This window comes from Podarcis cretensis (genome assembly GCF_951804945.1).
Source record: "Podarcis cretensis genome assembly, chromosome: 17".
NCBI classification, from domain to species: Eukaryota; Metazoa; Chordata; class Lepidosauria; order Squamata; family Lacertidae; genus Podarcis; species Podarcis cretensis.
In genome coordinates, this window is record NC_137187.1 from 23,725,057 (window position 1) to 23,746,764 (window position 21,708).

Below are 21,708 nucleotides of genomic sequence, written 5' to 3' on the forward strand. Positions count from 1 at the left end.
CCCTCCAAGTTGTAGACTGCCCTTCCCTCTGAGGTGCGTCTTGCACCATCACTGCATGCTTTTCAGGGACTGGTCAAGACACACTTCTTTAGCCAAGCCTTTGGTCAAGCGGATGTCTTCTCTGCCCCTGCACTGCTGTGCTCTGCAGCTCTGCCTGGTCATTCTGATGTTGATTTTATTTCATTATTTTATTTGGCCTTAACTTGAATTCTCCGCTAACCCAGAAATAGTGCTTCAGGTTAAGAACTTTGCTTCAGGATAAGAACAGAAATCGTGCTCTGGCGGCGCGGCAGCAGCAGGAGGCCCCATTAGCTAAAGTGGTGCTTCAGGTTAAGAACAGTTTCAGATTAAGAACAGACCTCCAGAACGAATTAAGTACTTAACCCGAGGTACCACTGTACTTTCCTTTGGGACCAACCTGTCCCCGGTTCATGTAAGTAATACTCAAGATGTTCATGCCTCCCTGAACTATTTTCACATGGCTGTTAGGTGATATTAATAAAGTGCTTCCTCACTTCCTTCTCCTGGATGAGTTTACAGAGTGTCTTGGGACACCGTAACCAGGACGGCAGCAAATATGTCGGAAATTATAGCTGTGCCAACCTCTGAAGTGTAATAATATAGGAAGAAACAGCCGGGAATGAGGTGCACTCCTAGATCAAATTTATCCTGCTGCAAATTACAAGGAAGCCAAGCCCTTCAACTTTCTATGAGGTCTCTCTCTGTGTGCGAGCGAAACCCCAGGCAGAAGTTAAAGGACATTTGATTCCCCCACAAGTGCCTCTTTCTCTAAAAGCATACCTGATACGTTGATAGTGGCTGCGGCTTTTGCTGTGCCATAAGTCTCGCTGTGCTTATTTGTTGCTATGCAGGTGAACAAACCCGGCCGGGTGACGTAGACTTGCAACCTGGAATCGATCACTCGGTCTTTGACGGTTTCTACGATGGATCCTGCTGAGACCTAAAACAAATGAGCGACGGTTCAGATGTACTGAGTAAAAACCGCAGGTCATCAGAATATAGAAGCAAAACAAGTGTAGCTGGTGCAGAATTCAGCAGCCAGGTTGCTCACCGCAGCAATACGGTTTCAGCATATTTCACCGATCCTGGTCCCACTGCACTGGCTACCAATTAGTCTCCGGGCCCAATTCAAAGTGCTGGTTTTGACCTATGAAGTCTTAAATGGCTCAGGACCACAATACCTCAAGGACCGCCTCTTCCCCTATGAACCTACGCGGTCCCTGAGATCATCTTCTGAGGTCCTGAAAGACCTACATTGGCTCCCGGTGCATTTCCAAGCACAATTCAAAGTGTTGGTGCTGACCTTTAAAGCCCTAAACAGCCTCGGCCCAGTAGACCTGAAGGAGCGTCTCCACCCCCATCGTTCAGCCCGGACACTGAGGTCCAGTGTAGTGAAGTTAGAGGGAACCAGGCAGAGGGCCTTCTCGGTAGTGGCACCCACCCTGTAGAACGCCCTCCCACCAGATGTCAAGGAAATAGACAACTATCTGACTTTTGGAAGACATCTGAAGGCAGCCCTGTTTAGGGAAGTTTTTAAAGTTTGATGTTTTATTGTATTTTTAATATTTTGTTTAAGACCGCCAAGAGTGGCTAAGGAAACCCAACCAGATGGGCAGGGTATAAATAAATTATTATTATTATTATTATTATTATTATTATTATTATTATTATCATTAGCAACTTAAAAAGTCAATAGGGCACAAGACTCTTAATCTCAAGGTCGTGGATTTGAGTCCCGTGTTGCGTAAAAGATTCCTGCATTGCTGGGGTTCGGACTAGATTACTCTCATGGTCCCTTCATATGTAGCATGGTAGACTACGACTGTTTTTAATTATAAATAACGAACCTGCTTGCAAAGGGGGGACATGGACTGTGAGGTTAGGACCAATGATTTAAACCTGTAATATTAGTACATTAATGTGGCTCTCTTGCCTAGGAAATGAATAAGGGAGAAGGTGTTGAAGAGCCAGTGATTTAATGCTGATATTTTATACCCTGCTCTGATTCACACTAGCATTTAGAGCCACTCGTTCGCTTTCATTAGGAGCACATATTTCCTACATTAATAGGCATGCTTGTACAAATACTGGGAACAAGCCAGAAGCTGGTCTGGTGACAAAGGGCTGGTGTCAATTAATCCACAGGTTGTCAGGTTTCCCGTTTCTGTCTAAATATTTCGTTGAGTGAAATATTTAACCAGGTTGTTCTTTTAGTCAGAAATCACTTCTCTGGATTTAGTGTGCAGAAGCAATTTCCTCAAGGGCATGAACCCAGTTCTGATTGAGTTCATCGAGGTGCTATAGTGTCAGAGGCAAATGCACCAGATTTAATAAAGTCCCAGGTTTAAACTGTTTTTCCTTTTTTGTCGTAGGATAAAGGCAGATTTCCCTGAAGTCAAGGAGGAGGTCAATGATGCGCTTTCAGTGAGACATGTGTGTCAGATTGCATTTCTTAGTGCAGAAAGTATTGATCTCATGTGTAAAGATCTTTCCGATGCTTTCCTATTCTGATTAATTCTAGAAGCTACTAGAAGTTTCTCTGTATGAGAGAAGCAGGGGCAGAAGGGCTAATGACTGTTTGGGTTATACCTTCAGAGAAGCTGAGTACAGCTGCTTTGAATTAGTTTTCTCCCAAGTGAGGTCATGGTGACTATAAATATATAGGCCAGAAGGAGCCTGGGTTTTTACCTTTTCTCTTCTCTCTCTCTCCTTTCTGGTGTGGTGTTTCTGTTTCTGTACATAGGATGCTTAGTGCTAAGGTTTAGTCTTATTTTGAGTTAAGTTTATAAATGCTGCAACTGGATTTTGTATGGACTGAGCCAAACCTCATTGTACATTGGATTTGATAACCATTACACTACATTTGCCTTCAGCACAAGTAAAGCTCTGCTGAATGAAGTACTATTGCCATAGCTGTCAACTTTTCCCTTTTCCTGCGAGGAATCCTATTCGGATTAAGGGAAACCTTAAAAAAGGGAAACGTTGACAGCTATGACTATTGCCTCTGGTCTATTTTTGGGAACTCTGCTGAACTCTGCAATGCGTTTAAGGTTTTCCTCCACACGTATGACAACATATGACAATGTGGACCAGATCCAGATTTACAGAATCATAGAGTTGGAAGGGACACCAAGGATCATCTAGTCCAACCCCCTGCAATGCAGAAATCTCAGATAAAGCATCCAGGACAGATGTCCATCCAACTGCTACTTAAACACCTTCAAGGAAGGAGAGTCCACCACCTCCCGAGGGAGACCGTTCCTCTGTCAAAGAGCTCTTACTGTCAGAAAGTTCTTCCTGATGTTTAGTCAGAATCTCCTTTCTTGCAACTTGAAGCCATGGGTTTGAGTTCTATCCTCCAGCGCAGGAGAAAACAAGCTTTCTCCATCTTCCATGTGACAGCCCTTAAGATATTTGAAGATGGCCCTCATATCTTTGGGTGCATGCCAGAGTGGTGCATGCTCTGGTTATCTCCCGCTTGGACTACTGCAATGCGCTCTATGTGGGGCTACCTTTGAAGGTGACCCAGAAAAGCAAACGGTGCCCCCCATTTAATGTGGGGAGTGGTCATTGATGAGAGAGAGAGAATTGGGTAGAGAATAATCAGCGGGAGCAATGGAGGTGTAGGCCTTCTGACCTTGTTGTTGTTGTTTAGTCGTTTAGTCATGCCAACTGATTGGTTCAAAATTGGGAAAGGTGTACGACAACCTCATATTGTCTCCCTGCTTATTTAACTTATATGCAGAATTCATCATGCGAAAGGCTGGACTGGATGAATCCCAAACCAGAATTAAGATTGACGAAAGAAACATCAACAACCTCAGATATGCAGATGACACAACCTTGATGGCAGAAAGTGAGGAGGAATTAAAAGAACCTTTTAATGAGGGTGAAAGAGGAGAGTGCAAAATATGGTCTGAAGCTCAACATCAAAAAAACTAACATCATGGCCACTGGTCCCATCACCTCCTGGCAAATAAAAGGGGAAGAGATGGAGGCAGTGAGAGATTTTACTTCTGACCTTAAAACCCTCTATTCTGTAATGTGATAATTCCTGGGCTTTGGCCCCTTTTTAAAAAACACCTAAGAACGGGCAGTTGGTAGCGCCAACATGGCCCCTCAAGCTTCCTTTCCCTTCTGTTCCTCTTCGTCTTAAAGGGACCCTGTCAAGTCAGGGAAATTTTTGTGTGTGTGGCTTTCCGTCCTGGCTGCAGATTTTGGAAAGGAAATGTGAGAACTCGGAAGGCTGAGTCAGAAGGCTTCGCTCTCAGCCTGGACCACACAGCCAAGGAGACTTCCCTTGCCACGTTCGCTGATAGAACTCACAGGGACAGGGAAATAAACGCAGGGAGAATTGAAAAGAGCTTCAGTTCTAGGGGCAAGCTCTGTCGCCAAGCTCCCATTAGGTAATAACAATCCCTTACTGCCTTGGCTGAGCTAACTTCAGACCAGCTTGAAAGACAGTTAAGCGCTGCACTCTGCCATTTGCACCGTGGAAATGAGGAGAAAATAGCTGCAGGAAGCCTTGTGAACATTGCAAGGGACTGCATTTCTAAGTCCGGGCAACTTTTCAACTTGAAATGTGAGACCCTGGTAAATTATTACAATTTATTTCGTACAAAAATCCTGTCACTCACTCTCAAGAAAGCACCTTTTTTAATCCTTAAAAAAATAATTTAAAAAAATCAATTTAGGAATTACACTTGGGACAAGATCAAGTATATATTTAGGCTACAAATTCAGATCCAGTTTTACACCCATTCCACTGACGAAAAGAATGCAGAGAGTGGTACTTTGGCGGGAAAGCTGATACTTCCCTATCATGGGTCCCCATGCACTCAGTTCATAGCATTCCTTCAAGAGAGAGAGAGCAATGCCTTGTAACTGATAACAAAGTTCAACAAAATTAAGGAAGTGCAAGTGGGGCCTGCAACAAAAGGTTGCAGGGCAAAGTGCTCCTGTTCAGAGTTCCAGCCAGCCATGTTCGCTTTCATTCCATTCAATCCCCATCAATCTCATTTTCTATTTCCCCACCTCCTATAGACACATGGTATTCTTATAGAATACCTTTAGAAGCCATCTGAAGGCAGCCCAGTATAGGGAAGTTTTTTAAATTTTATTAAAAAAAAATGTTTTTATATATGCTGGAAGCTGCCCAGGGTGGCTGGGGAAACCCAGTCAGATGGGCGAGGTATAAATAATAAAATTATTCTTATTATGAAATAGGACATCCCAAGTTTTCATTGGAGAAATGTTGGAGGGTATGCGGCTGCACTGAACAAGCAAGATGAATGAAAAAGAAGCATTAATGAAAGTGTGAGAGACATTCAGATGTCAAGGAGATAAAAAGCTACAAAATTTTTACAAGACATCTGAAGGCAGCCCTGTATCAGGAAGTTTTTATTGTTTGATATTTTGCTGTGTTTTTATATATGCTGTAAGCTGCCCAGAGAGGCTGGGGAAACCCAGGCAGATGGGTGGGATATAATAATAATAATAATAATAATAATAATAATAATAATAATAAGTATTATAGATTCTCATAGGTAGCTGTGTTGGTCTGACGCAGTCGAAATAAATAAAAAAAAATTGTCCAGTAGCACCTTAGAGACCAACTAAGTTTGTTCTGGGTATAAGCTTTCGTGTGCATGCTTATACCCAGAACAAACTTAGCTGGTCTCTAAGGTACTACTGGACAATTTTTTAATAATTAGTATTATTATTATTCTTCCAAGTTTTGTGCATGCTTCACATCAACTAGTTACATGTCAGTCAAAACTGATACAAGACTGATAAGTCATTCAGTCTAGCTCCGTCGGAAGGTAGAAAGACTTGAGTTTCCATTCAGCATCGCTATTTACGGTACTTTGCAAAAGCCTTTGGCATTTTCTTGCATGTTTCCTTTTTATTCCCCAGCCTCCTCAAGGTCCAGCTGAAGAATCACACATGTTCCCAGCAACTGCAAAGACACTTACGGCTTTTCCATTTTCAAGCCATGTCACCGTAGGGGTTGGAATGCCTGTTGCTGCACATCGCAGCGTCACCACAGACCCAAAGCTGACGTTGTAAGATTCGGGAGCTTTCAGGATTCGGGCGAAAACTGTATATGGAAGAAGACAAAGTTGTGGTTAATATTCATGGTCAGCCACTGGTCAAAACTCAGGGGATTTCTCTGTCGGAAAGCTCATCAAACAGCTGAAAGTCAAGCTAATCCAAGGTAAAACCAAATCATTACTGAAAGCAAAAAACAAGCATAATCATAATCATAATATTTATATGCTGCCCATCTGACTGGGTTGCCCAAGCTATTGTGGGCAGTTCCAAACAAAATATTAAAAACACAATACAATATCAACCATTAAAAAGTTCCCTAAACAGGGTTGCCTTCAGATGTCTTCTAAAAGTTAAAGGTAAAGGTAAAGGTACCCCTGCCCATACGGGCCAGTCTTGACAGACTCTGGGGTTGTGCGCCCATCTCACTCAAGAGGCCAGGGGCCAGCGCTGTCCGGAGACACTTCCGGGTCACGTGGCCAGCGTGACATCGCTGCTCTGGCGAGCCAGAGCCGCACACGGAAACGCCGTTTACCTTCCCGCTGGTAAGCGGTCCCTATTTATCTACTTGCACCCGGAGGTGCTTTCGAACTGCTAGGTTGGCAGGCGCTGGGACCGAGCAGCGGGAGCGCACCCCGCCGCAGGGATTCGAACCGCCGACCTTTCGATCGGCAAGTCCTAGGCGCTGAGGCTTTAACCCACAGCGCCACCTGCGTCCCTTCTAAAAGTTAAACAGTTGCTTATCGTTTTGACATCTGATAGGGTATTCATCTTAAGGAGGGTGCCACTACCAACGTGTCAGTTTGTTGTAAAAGGTAAAGGGACCCCTGACCATTAGGTCCAGTCATGACCGACTCTGGGGTTGCGGCGCTCATCTCGCTTTATTGGCCAAGGGAGCCAGCGTACAGCTTCTGGGTCATGTGGCCAGCATGACTAAGCCGCTTCTGGCAAACCAGAGCAGTGCATGGAAACGGCGTTTACCTTCCCGCCGGAGCAGTACCTATTTATCTACTTGCACTGGTGTGCTTATGAACTGCTAGGTTGGCAGGAGCAGGGACCGAGCAACGGGAGCTCACCCCGTCCCAGAGATTTGAACCACCGACCTTCTGATCAGCAAATCCTAGGCTCTGTGATTTAACCCACAGCGCCACCCACGTCCCTCAGTTTGTTGTACTTTTACGCATATACAGTGGACCCTCTGGTTACGGATTTAATTCATTCCGGGGGTCCGTGCACACCCTGAAAAATCAATAACCAAAGGCCTGCTTCTGCACACAGGCGGCAAAGCCCAGAAGAATACACTTCCGGGTTTGCTGCATTCGTAGCCTGAAAGTTACGTAACCAGAGGGTCCACTCTGTGTGTGTGTGTGTGTTTTCTACAGTCCTGTACACAGAATTATGTACACAGAATTATGCATACCCTACAAAAGAAATACCAAAACTATCTATCATGCTAAAATAAAGGTTTGTGTCAAAAAGCTGGCTTCTGTTGCATGAATAAATTATACAAAATTGCATCCCCGATCATGCCTGAATAACTCAGCCAGTCAGAGCCTGGTGTTGATAAGGTTGCAAGTTTGATTTCCATATGGGACAACTGCGTATTGCTGCACTGCAAGCGGTTGGACTCGATGATTCTTGGGGTCATCTAACTCTATGATTCTATTCTTCTTTTTACATCTTTTACTGCTTGAGCAGGCAAAGAGGACTGCCAGAAAAGGCCCCAAGGGCCACATGTGGCCCTCGGGATGTGTGTTGGACTGCCCTGATCTGGAGGAACAGATGTTCCCCTTCCCTGCCTTACAGAATCAAGCCAGCCCCTGTAAATCAAATAGGTTGCAGATTCATTTAGCTGTGGTGGTGGTGGGGAATCATACTGCATGTATTCCGCCAGTGGATTATCAGAAGAAACCTTTGCAGACACATCCATAATACAGAGACTGAAACAACATGTGAAGAATTTTTGTCTGGCGTCCCTGTAGAAAATCCATGTAATACAACGACTTATTTCTATATTCGCAGCAGCAAATCCCTAAAGGCAAGTGCATGGAAGGATAAGATGTGTTCGAATTACCTTCCTAAGGAAATGAGAGAGGAAGTTCTTTTCATGCCAGACCTTGTTCCACGCACGTAAAGGAGCCTTTAGCCGCATGTATAAAGTTAAAGGTAAGCCAAGTATGTTGGCTCAGCTGTCGAGAGCATCTGATGACTCAAGTCCAGGAAATAATACACCGTAATAATTGTTATAAAGATGTCTCAAGACTGTGGGCTTCTCCATTCATCCCTTTTGCCCTGCGGTTTCTAGGTACAGGTTTGCACTTTAAAGCTCTGAGTCCGAGCACTGCTGTTGGTTGTTTGTTTGCTTGTTTGTTTTGCCCTGCGCCTTTCCCTAGGAAAACCTACTCTTTAACGCTGTAGCAATTCGGGTTTTCGTGGATTGCTATTTGCTCCGATTAAGCATTAAAGAGCAGGCTTCCATGGGGAAGTTATTATTATCATTTAATTTATTTATGACATTTATATGCCACCATTGTTGGGTTGAAATAAACGACAGACGAATGACAAGTGTCATATGGGAGGCATCTCTTGAGCATGTCTCGGGGAGTCCCTTTTATTGAATATTACAGCATTGCCACATATGTGCTTGTTGCTGATTGGTTAACACAAATACAATGCAAGGGTTGCATATAGGCATTAATCATCAATAGATTAAAGGTTGGGAAAGGGAACACAGAATTGGACAGGTATGAAACCCTCCTTATTAAACTATTACTAGTGATTGATATAGCATGACTTAAAAGAACATAACTATCGCATTCCGTAGATGTGGTTAACCATGCATTGAGAACAGGTCAGGGTACGATGTTTCATGAACTCAATGTGAACTAAACATTCTAGGGTGGGTGAGGAAGGAACGCTTCAGCTTAGGGCGGTTTGCCAGAGTCATGTGCAGAAGCAAAACTTCCCATCACACCATAGTCTTCCAAGGATCTCAAGGTGGGATACATGGTTCTCCTCTTTCCCATTCCATCCTCACAACAACCTTGTGAGGTGCGTTAGGCTGAGAGACGGCCACTGGCCCAAGGTGACCCAGTGAGCTTCATGGTTGAGCAGGGATTCGAACCCTGCTTTCCCAGGTCCTGGTCCAACACTCTAACCCAGAGATTGTCAACCTGGTCCCTACTGCCCACTAGTGGGCGTTTCAGGGTTCTAGGTGGGTGGTAGCGGGTTCTATGGCACAAACTGAATCCTCCTTCCATCAAGCACTGGTGAGCGGTAAGGAAATTTTACCATCAAGAAAGATGCATTAGTGGGCAGTAGGTATAAAAAGGTTGACTACCCCTGCTCTAACCAATACGCCACACTGGGACAAATAATAATAATAATAATAATAATAACAATAATAATAATAATAATGTGGGAATGTTCAGGGATGAAGGAGAGGATATATTGTCTGATTATATCCTTTTCCAACTTGTGTTAACAAGTTCCACAATTTAGCAGAGTAACTTTCCCCTTTTTAAACTTGCAGCAGATGCATTTGCTCAGGCTCGCTAAAGCCTCTATAATAACTGTTCTGGTATTTTCCCCTTATTCCCTCATAAAAGATAAGACACGACGCAGTCTTCTACAAAAGTATAAAACGAGTTTACTCACATATCATTCTGTTCACAATAGGATCCCAGAAGGCAGAAGGCAGACTTAGCTTAGAAAAGTAACATATACCTAGAAACTATCTCATAAGGAGACAGTCCCTCTGTCCTCTCTTGGCTGGAAGCCAAGAGGGCATCTTTGGCTAAGCAGATGTTGCTTCTTCGATGCATGTAGTCTAAAGAGAGAGATGGCTGCCCTGCCCTGTGCTTTTGTCATTACCTGCACAGGTGAGGCCACGCCCACCTCTAGTCACATGCAGAGGAAGTCTGTCCCAGCCCAGAAGGAAACAGGAAGTTTACCTGCTGGCTGGACAAACATTCCTCCCCATGTGTAAACATGTTCACTCTAGGAATGTTGTACTTGACTGCTATTGTGTTTCACATCCCACAAATAATGCTCAGACACAAAGCTTTAAAATCCGTTTGTTTAATTCTCCGCACTCTGTCCTCTGTAAAGTTTCCCATGGTACTGACTAAAAACCTCCAACAGTGTTCTGCATATCCATTAAAGTTTGATAATATGCTTCAGGGAAATAGTAAAGAATAATTAAAATGGCAACAACAATAACAACAACCATCACTGCAAAGTTTTGATGGGCCCCAAAGTCTTAAGTGAATCAGGACAGGAGGTCAAGTTATTGCCTAGTAACTTGTTGTGAAGTTCACACAGTCAATCTGGAAGCCTCCTGCTAAAAGAAGTGGAGGCAGAGAAAGGCTTTTGTAAAAGAAGGGCTCGGTGGATTGGGCCCAGCATCTGTTGGAGGCCAAAGACATAGGCTGGGCAGCGAACTTAAATGAAATCTCGCTCTGATCGAAACCAAAAATTCATTTGTTCCCAAGGTTCCCACAAACACAGCAACAAAAGGAGATGAACCAAGCACTGTGTTTTCTTCGTCTCTCCAATAACATTCATTTATGACTTTTATATACCACCATAGTCTTCCAATGATCTCCTTGGACAAAGAAAGAACCAGTGCACATTAGGGGATACCAGTTTCCACCAACACTAATTATTCTCCCCTGCAAATGCACCCCAGGCTGTATGGATTTGTTTTTCCTTACTGGTCTCCAGCACTGAAATCAAGCCCAGCTGAGGGGGCAAAAATAACCAGATGCAGCCCTTTCAGGGGGAGAACTGGCTCGCGTGGGAAATATTAAGTACCCTATCACTGCCAATTTCCACATACAAAAAACCTCCCCCTGTTCCAAGCCCAACATTCTGTTAACACAGCAATGAGGGGTTGGAGATGCACATTGGACAACTTGAGAAGCGACTTGTCCTCAAGTTTATTGCGGACATTTATCTAACTCCCCTAAGCAAGGAATTCGGGGCCGACTTGGGTGCATGAGAAGAAACACGACAGTCAAGAGACATTACGTGGTCCAGAGACCAGTCCCCTGCCAAGGACTAATGATTAAGCGGAGCGGGGGGGGGGGGTTAGCTTTCGAGATCTGCTTTTTTCTTTTCCTTTTTTAAAAATTTTTTATTAAAGATTTTCTTGTTTTACAGAAGTAAGTGTAATGTCTCTCATATTTTTTCCGTGTAACATTTTTACAAATCTGTTTCATTTGTTGAGACATTAGGGGGAGGGGGGAAAGAAGGGGTGGAGGGAGGGAAGATGGGTGGGGGTGGGGTCGGGTGGCGATGTTTCTGTTATGCTTCATGTATGTAGGGTTTGGTGTCAGCGTTGCTTGTGCTGTTCACTTGTGTTCTTTTGGTGGTGAGAGAGGTTGGGGTTGGCCTAGGGTGTGATTGTTTCTTTGTTTTCGTGTGTGAGTGGGGTGGGTGGGTGTTTTGGATCAGGTTAGCCATATTGATTTGTATGCTGTTGGTGGACTTTTGTCGTTGTCTTGTTGGGCTGTGTATGTGATAAAAGAGAGCCATCTTCTGTTTGTCCCTGTGTCAGTTTCAGTTTATTGGTTAATTTTTCTAGTAGGGCTGTTTCCCATACTATTTGGTACCATTGGTCCATGCTTACTCCTGACAGGTCTCTCCAGTGTCTGGTTATGGTGTTTCTGGCTGCTGAAAGTAGGTGGGTTATGAGTGCTTTGTGGTGTAAATGGGCATTGTTGTCTTGGAAGATGTTTAGTAGGGACAATTCTGGGGTGATGTCTAATACTTGCTTAGTTATTTTACATATTTCTTGCATGGCTGTTTTCCAGAATAGATCTGCTGAAGTCATTTAGGTGCCATCATTCATGCCCACATATCAAGTCCTTCTCACACAGACTTTGCTTTTTGTTACACGCTGGACTGAGCCCAACGAGTTCTCTAGTTTCTCTGGATTTTGTAATGTGGAAAGCACAGTCCTGCGGATGACTGTGAGGTTCTGAGACTGCCACAGCTTTGTGACACCCACATGCATCATCATAATTGTTACAAAGCCCCCTGTTTAAGACATGCACTTTGTTAAACCATGCATATTGCGTGTACGAAGGGGAGCCGTTTCCCAATGAGGTACGCGCAGCCATTTATCCTGGCTGACTTCCAAATCATTCAGATAATTGGAAATTTGGATAAATGGGTATGCCAGCCACGCTAGGTTACATTTATACTGCTCTGTGCGGTGAATACACCGTGAACGCACAGAATGAACTTGTGCAACGTGGTGTTTAGATTAAATCGTGTTTGATTAATGGGGCTCTACCGAGTATACAGTGGCTTGCAAGATTCACCCATGCCAAATTTCTCATATGTTCTCTTTCCTCCATCAGTTCCATTGAGCTGTTGTTAGTGTCATCAACCAAACAGAGTTGACGGGTTGGAATATTGCCACTGCAAAGATCATTAATGCTATAATCACTAAAACACAGCACACATGGTCTGAAAATACCTCCTTCTGTTGCATTTCTCTCATTAAGAGCTGCACAACAAACAAATTGATAAAGAGATGAATGTTCCAAGTTCTCCAAACAAACAAGCCCTGCCTGCATATGCCACAATTTATTAATTTTTAAATAACCTACCAAATTACTTACTACCATGACCGCATCTTAAGTGCAATGCTTAATTTTGATAGGAGGGAGAATTAAAGCAGGAGCTGTGTTAAAATATCATAATTCCTTAAGGGGGGAAGCAATGCAAGTTTGGAACATCTGCAGAAGACTTTTAAAGCCTTTAGTCTGTATCCCTTTCGTCATTGTTTATTTAGAATGAGCATTCCAGTACTGCAAGCAGATAAACCCTTCGGGTGAAGTGTTGTATTTGTACGATTTTGCAACATAGTGCAGAACAGTCTGTGCATTAGTCGGAGCGAATTAAAGAGATTATTTTGAAGCAGACCGTCCCCATTAGTGGCAGTTTTATAAATTAAGAAATCATTTAAGTGCAGAGGAGGAATGTATCAAGGACATAGTGTTCAGAATTTGAATATTTTGGACATTTAGAAGCAAATAAATTGTTGTAAAAGTGCTGCCAACTTCAAATAATAATAATAATAATCTATAGGAAAGTATTAAAAAGAGATGGGCAAGGTTAGTTGGTATACTCATTATCAAATATGGATGGTTGTGCACAGGGGAAAGTAGTCACAGCTGGAAGTACCATAAAAATAAAAAAAATCTTATTTTTGTAAATGTAGGCATATTTATGTTAAGCCTGAAGAAGAGAAGACTGAGAGCAGTCGTGGTTGGTTGGGTGGTGATCATAGGCTCCAGCTCCTACGGGGCTGGAGACACCTTACTTCACCTCCCCCCAAAGTATGGGGGAAAGGAGCTGAGCCCCCTAATTGTGAGGGGCTGAATGACGCCAGGCCTCTCTGCAGTGGTCCGATGTGGCTTCCGCTTGAGTGCAGGAAGTTCCTGCAGCCAATCGGAAGCCCAACCTTGGTTTTTGAATGGTTTCAGGAGTTGAACGGACTCCCAGAATGGATTAAGTTTGATAACCAAGGTGCCACTGTAGTCACCAGGGGTCCAACATGGCAGAGTGCCCAAGATGGACCTCAAAATGCTTCCTCCCCAGCTACAGTCAGAAAGTTCTGCCAATTAATATTGGATTGAGGACATGAAGGCTCATTTAGAGAGACAAAAGCCAATGGCTACTGCCTAGAAATTGCTGATTCTGGTTCCACTTATACATTACCCATAAGGTGTGTTTGCTTCTATCTCTGTCATTGTTCTCACAGCATAAAAGGTAAAGGGACCGTTAGGTCCAGTCACGGACGACTCTGGGGTTGCAGCGCTCACCTTGCTTTACTGGCCAAGGGAACCGGCGTTTGTCTGCAGACAGCTTCCAGGTCATGTGGCCAGCATGACAAAGCTGCTACTGGCGAACCAGAGCAGCGCATGGAAACACCATTTACCTTCCCGCTGGAGCGGTACCTTTTTATCTACTGGCACTTGACGTGCTTTCGAACTGCAAGGTTGGCTGGAGCTGGGACCGAACAATGGGAGCTCACCCCGTTGCAGGAATTCGAACCGCCAATCTTCTGATTGGCAAGTTCTAGGCTCTGTGGTTTAGACCTCAGCGCCACCCGCATCTCACAGCATATTCAGTTCTTTTCAGACCGTGTGATTACGTATCATTGCTAATATGATTGTGTGGCATGTTAGTGACGTTATTATTATTATGGATCACTCACCTTCCACTTCCAAAGTTACAGGCTTTGAGTACGCCGTCCCAAGGCTGTTCTTTGCCATACACCAATAGTGACCACTGTCTTCTCTTCGAATATTATGAATCCTCAAGTTGCCTGATTCAAGAATAGCAATACGAGCATTTTCCTGCCACAAAAAAAAAAAAGGCCCAGAGTGAGAAAGGAAGGGATTTGCTTTACACCAGGGCTAAGGAGCTTTCAGACGATGGGTCAATAAGGGTATTTTGAACCCAGAGCCACCACTCACACATGAAATGGGTTGCTCACCTTTATAACATTTTCTCCTTTGATCCACGATACTGAAGGTTTGGGGTTCCCCATCGTAGTGCATGGAAGAACAGCCTTCAGGCCTTCTATTACTTTCACATTGGAAGGTGGGCGGGTTATTTTGGGTTCTAAAACGAAAAAGGTCAAAATGAGATGGAGATAGCGATAGCTGACACATAATCAAAAGTCAAGTAAGACTATAAAAAGGAGGGTGGGGGAGACAACAGCCCTGTTTTACTCTCACTATTTGTGCTATAGGTATATTCACTTTCTTATAGTTCAGAGCAGAAACAAAGCTTTCCCTAAACCCCTGTCAGGGACTGGGCAGAGACGGAGGAATGGTGGAGACCGCCTCCCCAGGCTGAACCTTCCAGGGAGGAGGAAGAGGGAGACAGTATAGATTTACAACAGGGGTTTGAGGGAGGTCACAGCTCAGAGGCAGATGAGGGAAAAGTTGGGAAATAATGGGAGACAAGGAGGCAGAACCGGAATGGCAGCTGGCTGACACGGTGCCTTTAGAAAACATTCCTTTCCCTTCCTCCCCCACAACAAACACTCTGTCAGGTGAGTGAGGCTGAGAGACTGCAGAGAAGTGTGACTAGCCCAAGGTCACCCAGCAGCTGCATGTGGAGGAGCGGGAAATCGAACCCGGTTCACCAGATTATGAGACTACCGCTCTTAACCACTACACTACACTGGCTCACTGTAAGTTATCCTGACTACACATCCCCGAAGTTGGGTGTCTCATGAGGCAACTGCCACAGCTATGAGCAATTCATAACCATGTCCCAAATCACAGATGCATCCCAAGGGCAGAAATAGACTGAAACATAGGCTGCATCTACACAGCTATAAAAAAACGCTCTGGGGGAAAAACGTTTTAAAGTTCACAATGGAAAATTTCACAGCGCCATTTCTTTTTCATGTGAGGACAAAGCCAACTATACGTTCAGTATGGCGGGTGTATACTCACTCATTTTCACCTGCAATGCACCACATCTTTCTGCTGGTACCCCTACGCCATTGTTTGCAGTGCAGCAATAGACTCCATCATCACTTTCCTCCACACTCAGAATGGTCAGGAGCTGCCCATTTTTCTCTATGCTATACCGTGTGTCAAAGAACCTGAAAAATACATTTAAGTGCATTAAAGGGGCATTTTAAAAGATGCATGTTGCAGACCTGAGCTTATTCACTTGTTGTGAAATGTGGGCTTATCACATTCACATATGTGAAATAGGCGTACACCTATTTTCTTTTTTTTTCAAAAATGTGTGAAAATTAATGTGCGGCACCAGCAAATACTCTGCCACCCTTGCTCCTAGAGCAGTTACCCTGGCAACCTTCCAAATCCCCACTCTCTGTTCACACCTCAGGGCCATAGCTGTCAACTTTCCCCTTTTTTTAAAGGAAATTCCCTTATTCCGAATAGGATTCCTCAGAAGAAAAGGGGAAAGTTGACAGCTATGCTCAGAGCAAGGGAGAAGGAGTTGTCTCATATTGTTAATGGATTGTTCTTTTGATCGATGTAGCTCGGTCATGTTGTTTTGCATAAGCTAGGCCAGGATTTCCTCTGCAGCTTGCATTCTGCTTTCATATCCCAAATAACCCGAATCCTAGCATTTATTAATTTGTAGGATTTAGGGAGGGGTCCCCTCCTTAAATCTCCAACAGTATTTTTGCATCGGTTTTCGCTAACTCATTTGTGGCAATGTGAAAATCTTTTGCCCACATAATTTTTACCTGATGGGAATGTTATTGCGAGTCCATGTGATCTCTGCCTGAGGATAAGCCTCGACTACACACTCAAAGATGGCCACCTCTTCGACTTGGGCATCCACTGTTTCAAGAGAAGCGGTGATGATGGGCGCTGCAAACAGAAGGAGGAAAAAGAAAGATGGCTTAAGAACACTAGTAACGTTCATGGTAGAGTCTAGTTGTTGTTTAGTTGTTGTCCGACTCTTCATGACCCCATCGACCAGAGCACACCAGGCGCTTCTGTCTTCTGGTAGACTCTTGAGTTCACTCAAAAGAGATATACCTGTCTTTTATGCACAAAGCAAGCCCTCAGGGCAAATTAGAAGACAAAACCAGTTACACCCAAGTGAAAGTTATCAAGATGAAGGACAAAGAAGAGACAATCAGGTAATTTGGGATGAGGGAGAAATTCCGTTCAGTTCAGTTTTAAAGGCAATCCTATCCAACGCACACTTTACAAAGCAATGTATGAACTGAAAGACAGCCATCCTTCAAAAACCACACTTCTCTGTAACTGGCACTACTCCAAATTTTGCAGTGCCATTCTCAGTTAATTGCTGATGTGTGCAAAACCAAAAATGGTGGAAATGAGCAAGACCTCATTTAAAAAATATTAAGTGTAGAAGATGAATCTACTGCGGCAGAAGATGCCCCCTAGGCCTAGGCCATTTAGAACTTCAGAGATAAGAAGTGGCACCAGCATTTTGATGCAAACATCTCCTAATAATCCATTTTATGCTGTTTTGACTAATAATATGCACATTTTTTTGCCTAGTGTTTTTCCCTAATACGATGCACTCTAGTGATATTTCCTTGAATGTGGGCAATTTTATGTAAACCTTCCTGTGTTTACATTATTTGGTCAGAGAACTGCACCAGAAAATTAGGAGAATTTCTTACTTGACAGGTAGTTGTATTCCATTTTGCAAGGTTCGAATGAGGTACTTTCTCGTTAAAATGCTAACAAAGTTGACTTTCTCCCCCCTTTCCCAAATACAGGGCGTACTTCACTTCTTTTTCTTTGGAGGTGTAGCAGATTTTGTGATACAGCTGACAAACACACACACACACACACACACACACACATATATATAGACACCCTGTTTAATCCAACTGTAAATACTTTTATATCATGTCACAAAGTTATGATTAATGGAGATCAAAAGGGCGCCTCCTGCAAATTCTTTTTCCTTTTCTTGGCGTACAAAGGCACACAGCAAACAATTCTTTCAATGTATGTTTGCCAAAGACATCCATCGAGTGCCGGGTGAATTAGATATTGCTGACAGATCCGTTTTGCACTTTCTCTACAGCACTCTACAGAGAATGCTACAAGCAGCTGGGAGCATCCCCTGGCCATCCAAGGATGTTAAAACATTGCCCTCCTTACAGATAAATTACCAAATGGGCATCATGAGTGAGGCAAGCTTACGCCTGAGAGTCAAAACATCTGTCTCTTAGAAAGTCCTAAGCATGGATGAGATCTGGATCAGGGATGGTCGAACCAACGGCTGGATTTCTGCTCAGTTTTATCTGTTCCCTGGCACACATTCAAATGGGTCTAGTAACATGCTGGTTTGGGTCTCCAGCTTCCACCTGAGATCCTACTAATGAAATCCTCAGTAATGAGGATTTGTTTTTAAAGATTGCCACTAAAAAAGTAACGTATGAATACAGCATGCTGTTCGTTGAAGGAAAGCTATATGAGAACGATGTACCGTTGATACCTAACACTGAGTAAAACTGCGAAAATGTATAGAACTAGTTCAAATCTGTGTTGGAAATGTAAAGGGAAAGAGGGTACCTTTTACCATATGTGGTGGTCTTGTGGAGTGGTAAAAGGCTTCTGGGAAATGATATACAGTGAGTTAAAGAAAATGTTTAAGAAAACTTTTGTTTAATTGAACTCCTTGGCAGGTTTTGAATAAAGGTAAAGGTAAAGGTACCCCTGCCCGTACGGGCCAGTCTTGACAGACTCTGGGGTTGTGCGCCCATCTCACTTAAGAGGCCGGGGGCCAGCGCTGTCCGGAGACACTTCCGGGTCACGTGGCCAGCGTGACATCGCTGCTCTGGCCAGAGCCAGAGCCAGAGCCAGAGCCAGAGCCAGAGCCGCACACGGAAACACCGTTTACCTTCCCGCTGGTAAGCAGTCCCTATTTATCTACTTGCACCCGGAGGTGCTTTCGAACTGCTAGGTTGGCAGGCGCTGGGACCGAGCAGCAGGAGCGCACCCCGCCGCAGGGATTCGAACCGCCGACCTTTCGATCGGCAAGCCCTAGGCGCTGAGGCTTTAACCCACAGCGCCACCTGCGTCCCAGGTTTTGAATAAACATACACAAATTTATTGAGGGTTAACATAGTAGATGGACGCAGGTGGCGCTGTGGGTTAAAGCCTCAGCGCCTAGGACTTGCCGATCGAAAGGTCGGCGGTTCGAATCCCTGCGGCGGGGTGCGCTCCCGCTGCTCGGTCCCAGCGCCTTCCAACCTAGCAGTTCGAAAGCACCTCCGGGTGCAAGTAGATAAATAGGGACCGCTTACCAGCGGGAAGGTAAACGGCGTTTCCGTGTGCGGCTCTGGCTCGCCAGAGCAGCGATGTCACGCTGGCCACGTGACCCGGAAGTGTCTCCGGAGAGCGCTGGCCCCTGGCCTCTTAAGTGAGATGGGCGCACAACCCCAGAGTCTGTCAAGACTGGCCCGTACGGGCAGGGGTACCTTTACCTTTACCTTTTAACATAGTAGATAGATAATATAAGGATATATACAATTTTATAATATGCAGAAGTTAAAATGGGATGAGAAATCAGAAAGAGGAGCTGAGGGAAGTCGTAGGGGGGAGGGAGGGTTTGTTGGGGAGGTGGGAGGGGAAAAATGGGGGGAATAATGAAGATGATTTGTTTGAATAATTTGTTTTGTGAAAATTGTCAATATTTTTTTAAAAAAAAAGAAATAAAACTTTTGTTTAAAAAAATCCAGAAGCCTTTTTGTTAGGTGTAATAGGTGAAGAGATACCAAAAGAAGACAAGAGACTGTTTATGTATGCAGCGACAGCAGCGAGAATGCTTCTAGCCCAGAGAAGGAAGGAGAGATAAGTGCTGACCAGAGAAGCATGGCAGACTAAACTGATGGAGTATGCAGAAATGGAGAGACCGATGGGAAAGATCAGAAACCGGGAAGATCAAGTATTTTTAAAAGACTGGAATAATCTTTAATATACTGTACTTAAAAGACCGCTGTAAACAGTTGAAATCATTGGCAGGGATATAAAACTTTGAATATATAACAGATAGATAACGGTAAAAGGTGCAGAAAAAGGAGAAAGAATATATTTTCTTTGGAAATGAAACCATTGGGGGTGTTAGTTTCTGTTTACCACTGTGCGGTGCTTTGGAGTCACAAGACTCTGTTTTGCATTCCACACATTCCAGACTGCTGGAAGTCTCAAGGAAGACAGGAGACGGATGTGACGTTACTGGTTTCCTGTTCCTTTGTTTGTTTTGGTTGCTCTCTGCTCTCACAGAGAGAGGATGATTTCTTTTCTGTCTGCGTAGCTAGCAATAAAACTCTTAGCGATGTAGCCATAAATCTCATCACTTCTGCTTCTTTGATTCTCTGCATAATGGGCACATGCCTGGAGGCCTCATCAAAGGCTCAGGTCGTTAATTATCGTTGGAGGACTCCGAAGGACTAGATCGGAGGAGGATGAGCTTTATCAGCTCGGTCGTAACGGAGATTCTGACGGGGGTGGGTGGGAGGTCCGAAGGTTTGATATAACCATTTTATTTTAATGTTTGGAAATGGTTAAAGTTAAAATGTATACAGTTTATGTAAAACCAATAAAAAATTATATGTATATATAAAAGAATAGAGCAAAATATGTGTGTGCTGGTCCAGGGGGGAGGTTACCGTGGGGCGAGGTCCAGGACCTGAGTCGAGGGTCGGCAGACAGTCCTCCATGGGCGAAGCGGGGTCCACAGCGAGGAGCCGGGCAAGGACAGGAACTCTGGGGGAACAGGACTGGATGCTGGCCGAAACAGCTCTTCAATGACGTTGCTCCCGCAACCTGGGACCGGGCTGACTAGCCTTTATCTTCTCTGAGACCAGGGGCAGTCCCGGCCCCCAGGAGACCCGCCTCTCCTGGCCTTAAGGCGAGCACTCCTCCTGGGAGAAACCAGTTCCCTCCGCCTCTCTGCCCTGAGCCTCTGCAGCTCAGGAGAGGCTGGAGGGTTACTGGACCCAGGGGGAGACTCACTTTCCCCTGACAGGGCTGGGAGAGGCGCACCTTCAGGCACTGTGTCCTCAACCACCTCCGGAGCCAGAGTGGATCCACCTGGTGCCTGCTCCTGAGGATCCAGCACAGGTGCAGGCGCTTCAGAAACAAGGCCCTGCCCCAGTTCAGCCAGCCCTGGAGGCGGGGACTCTTGTGCAGGCTGGGATTCCTCCGGTTCAGCCTCTGAATCGGATTCCCAGGCCATCACAATGTGATTGCAAAGGCATAACTTGCAGGTTTGCTCACCAGGAGTAGGCTGGGAGCTGCAGCTCCTTGTCATTGCCAGGGATGTTGCAAAATGTCCCAGGGACCAGGGGTGTCTTACCCATAGAGTCTAGTGGCGCGGGGCACCAGGGCACCAAGTTCCAGAGGGCGCCAGGGAAGAGGTGGAGGCTGGACACAGTGCCTCCCGGCATCAGTTTGCCACCCTCACCCGCCTCCGCCATGCTGCGCCGAAGCAGCGCCATGCCTGGATCCTCCATCTGCCGTGGTCACCGTGGCACGAAGCAGCCAGCTGAGCTGGGAGCCACCGCATCCAGCCTCCGCCTCTTCCCCACCAGAGGAGCTACCCTCCGGCCACTGCCCGCCTCCTCCAACCCCACCGGCAGCGCTGTCCTCCCTAAAAAACGGTCGACAACTGTAGGAAACGGGGGGGGGGCATGGAGGGAGCTTTGCACCACGGCGCAAGATATGCTTAAGACGGCCCTGCCAGGGACCTAGTTCAGGATACAAATATGGCCCGTTCATAAAGCACACCAATATTCTGAACTGGGTCCCACTCCCCCTTGAAAGTTCTTCTCTGGCTTGGATTGTAATCCAAGCTGGAGAACTCCCTTCCCCTTTGACTGTCCCTTCTCCTCCCACCCATTTATTTATGCAATGGCAGGAGGGCTGCCTCTTCCTGTCTCCCTACCACCATTAAAAATGAAAGCGAGTGGGCAGAAAGGGAGAAGAGAGACCCTCCTTTGCTGCCACCATCGTCACCAAAGTATCAGCATCAGCTGACAATACAGCAGCAGTCAGGGAAGGGTGTTTCAGGGCATACTTGGTGAGGAAGCCAGATTCTGCCACAATCCTGATGAACATCCTTTAGAAA

At 45.0% G+C, this 21,708-nt stretch overlaps 1 protein-coding gene and 1 long non-coding RNA gene across 2 annotated transcripts in view; one reads left to right on the forward strand and one right to left on the reverse strand.

Annotated features, from left to right (window-relative positions):
* The window catches only part of LOC307206619, a 143,335-nt gene that overhangs the window by 86,605 nt on the left and 35,022 nt on the right, over window positions 1-21,708 (forward strand). The window lies entirely within an intron of this gene.
* MUSK (muscle associated receptor tyrosine kinase) overlaps window positions 1-21,708 on the reverse strand; it is a 55,292-nt gene that overhangs the window by 27,714 nt on the left and 5,870 nt on the right. The window contains exons 2-7 of the mRNA XM_079958910.1: window positions 16,331-16,457; window positions 15,561-15,712; window positions 14,588-14,715; window positions 14,306-14,447; window positions 5,997-6,121; window positions 802-961 (exon numbers count right to left, since the gene is read on the reverse strand). Of these exons, the coding sequence (XP_079815036.1) occupies window positions 802-961; window positions 5,997-6,121; window positions 14,306-14,447; window positions 14,588-14,715; window positions 15,561-15,712; window positions 16,331-16,457 (834 nt within the window). The remainder of the gene's footprint in view (window positions 1-801; window positions 962-5,996; window positions 6,122-14,305; window positions 14,448-14,587; window positions 14,716-15,560; window positions 15,713-16,330; window positions 16,458-21,708) is intronic.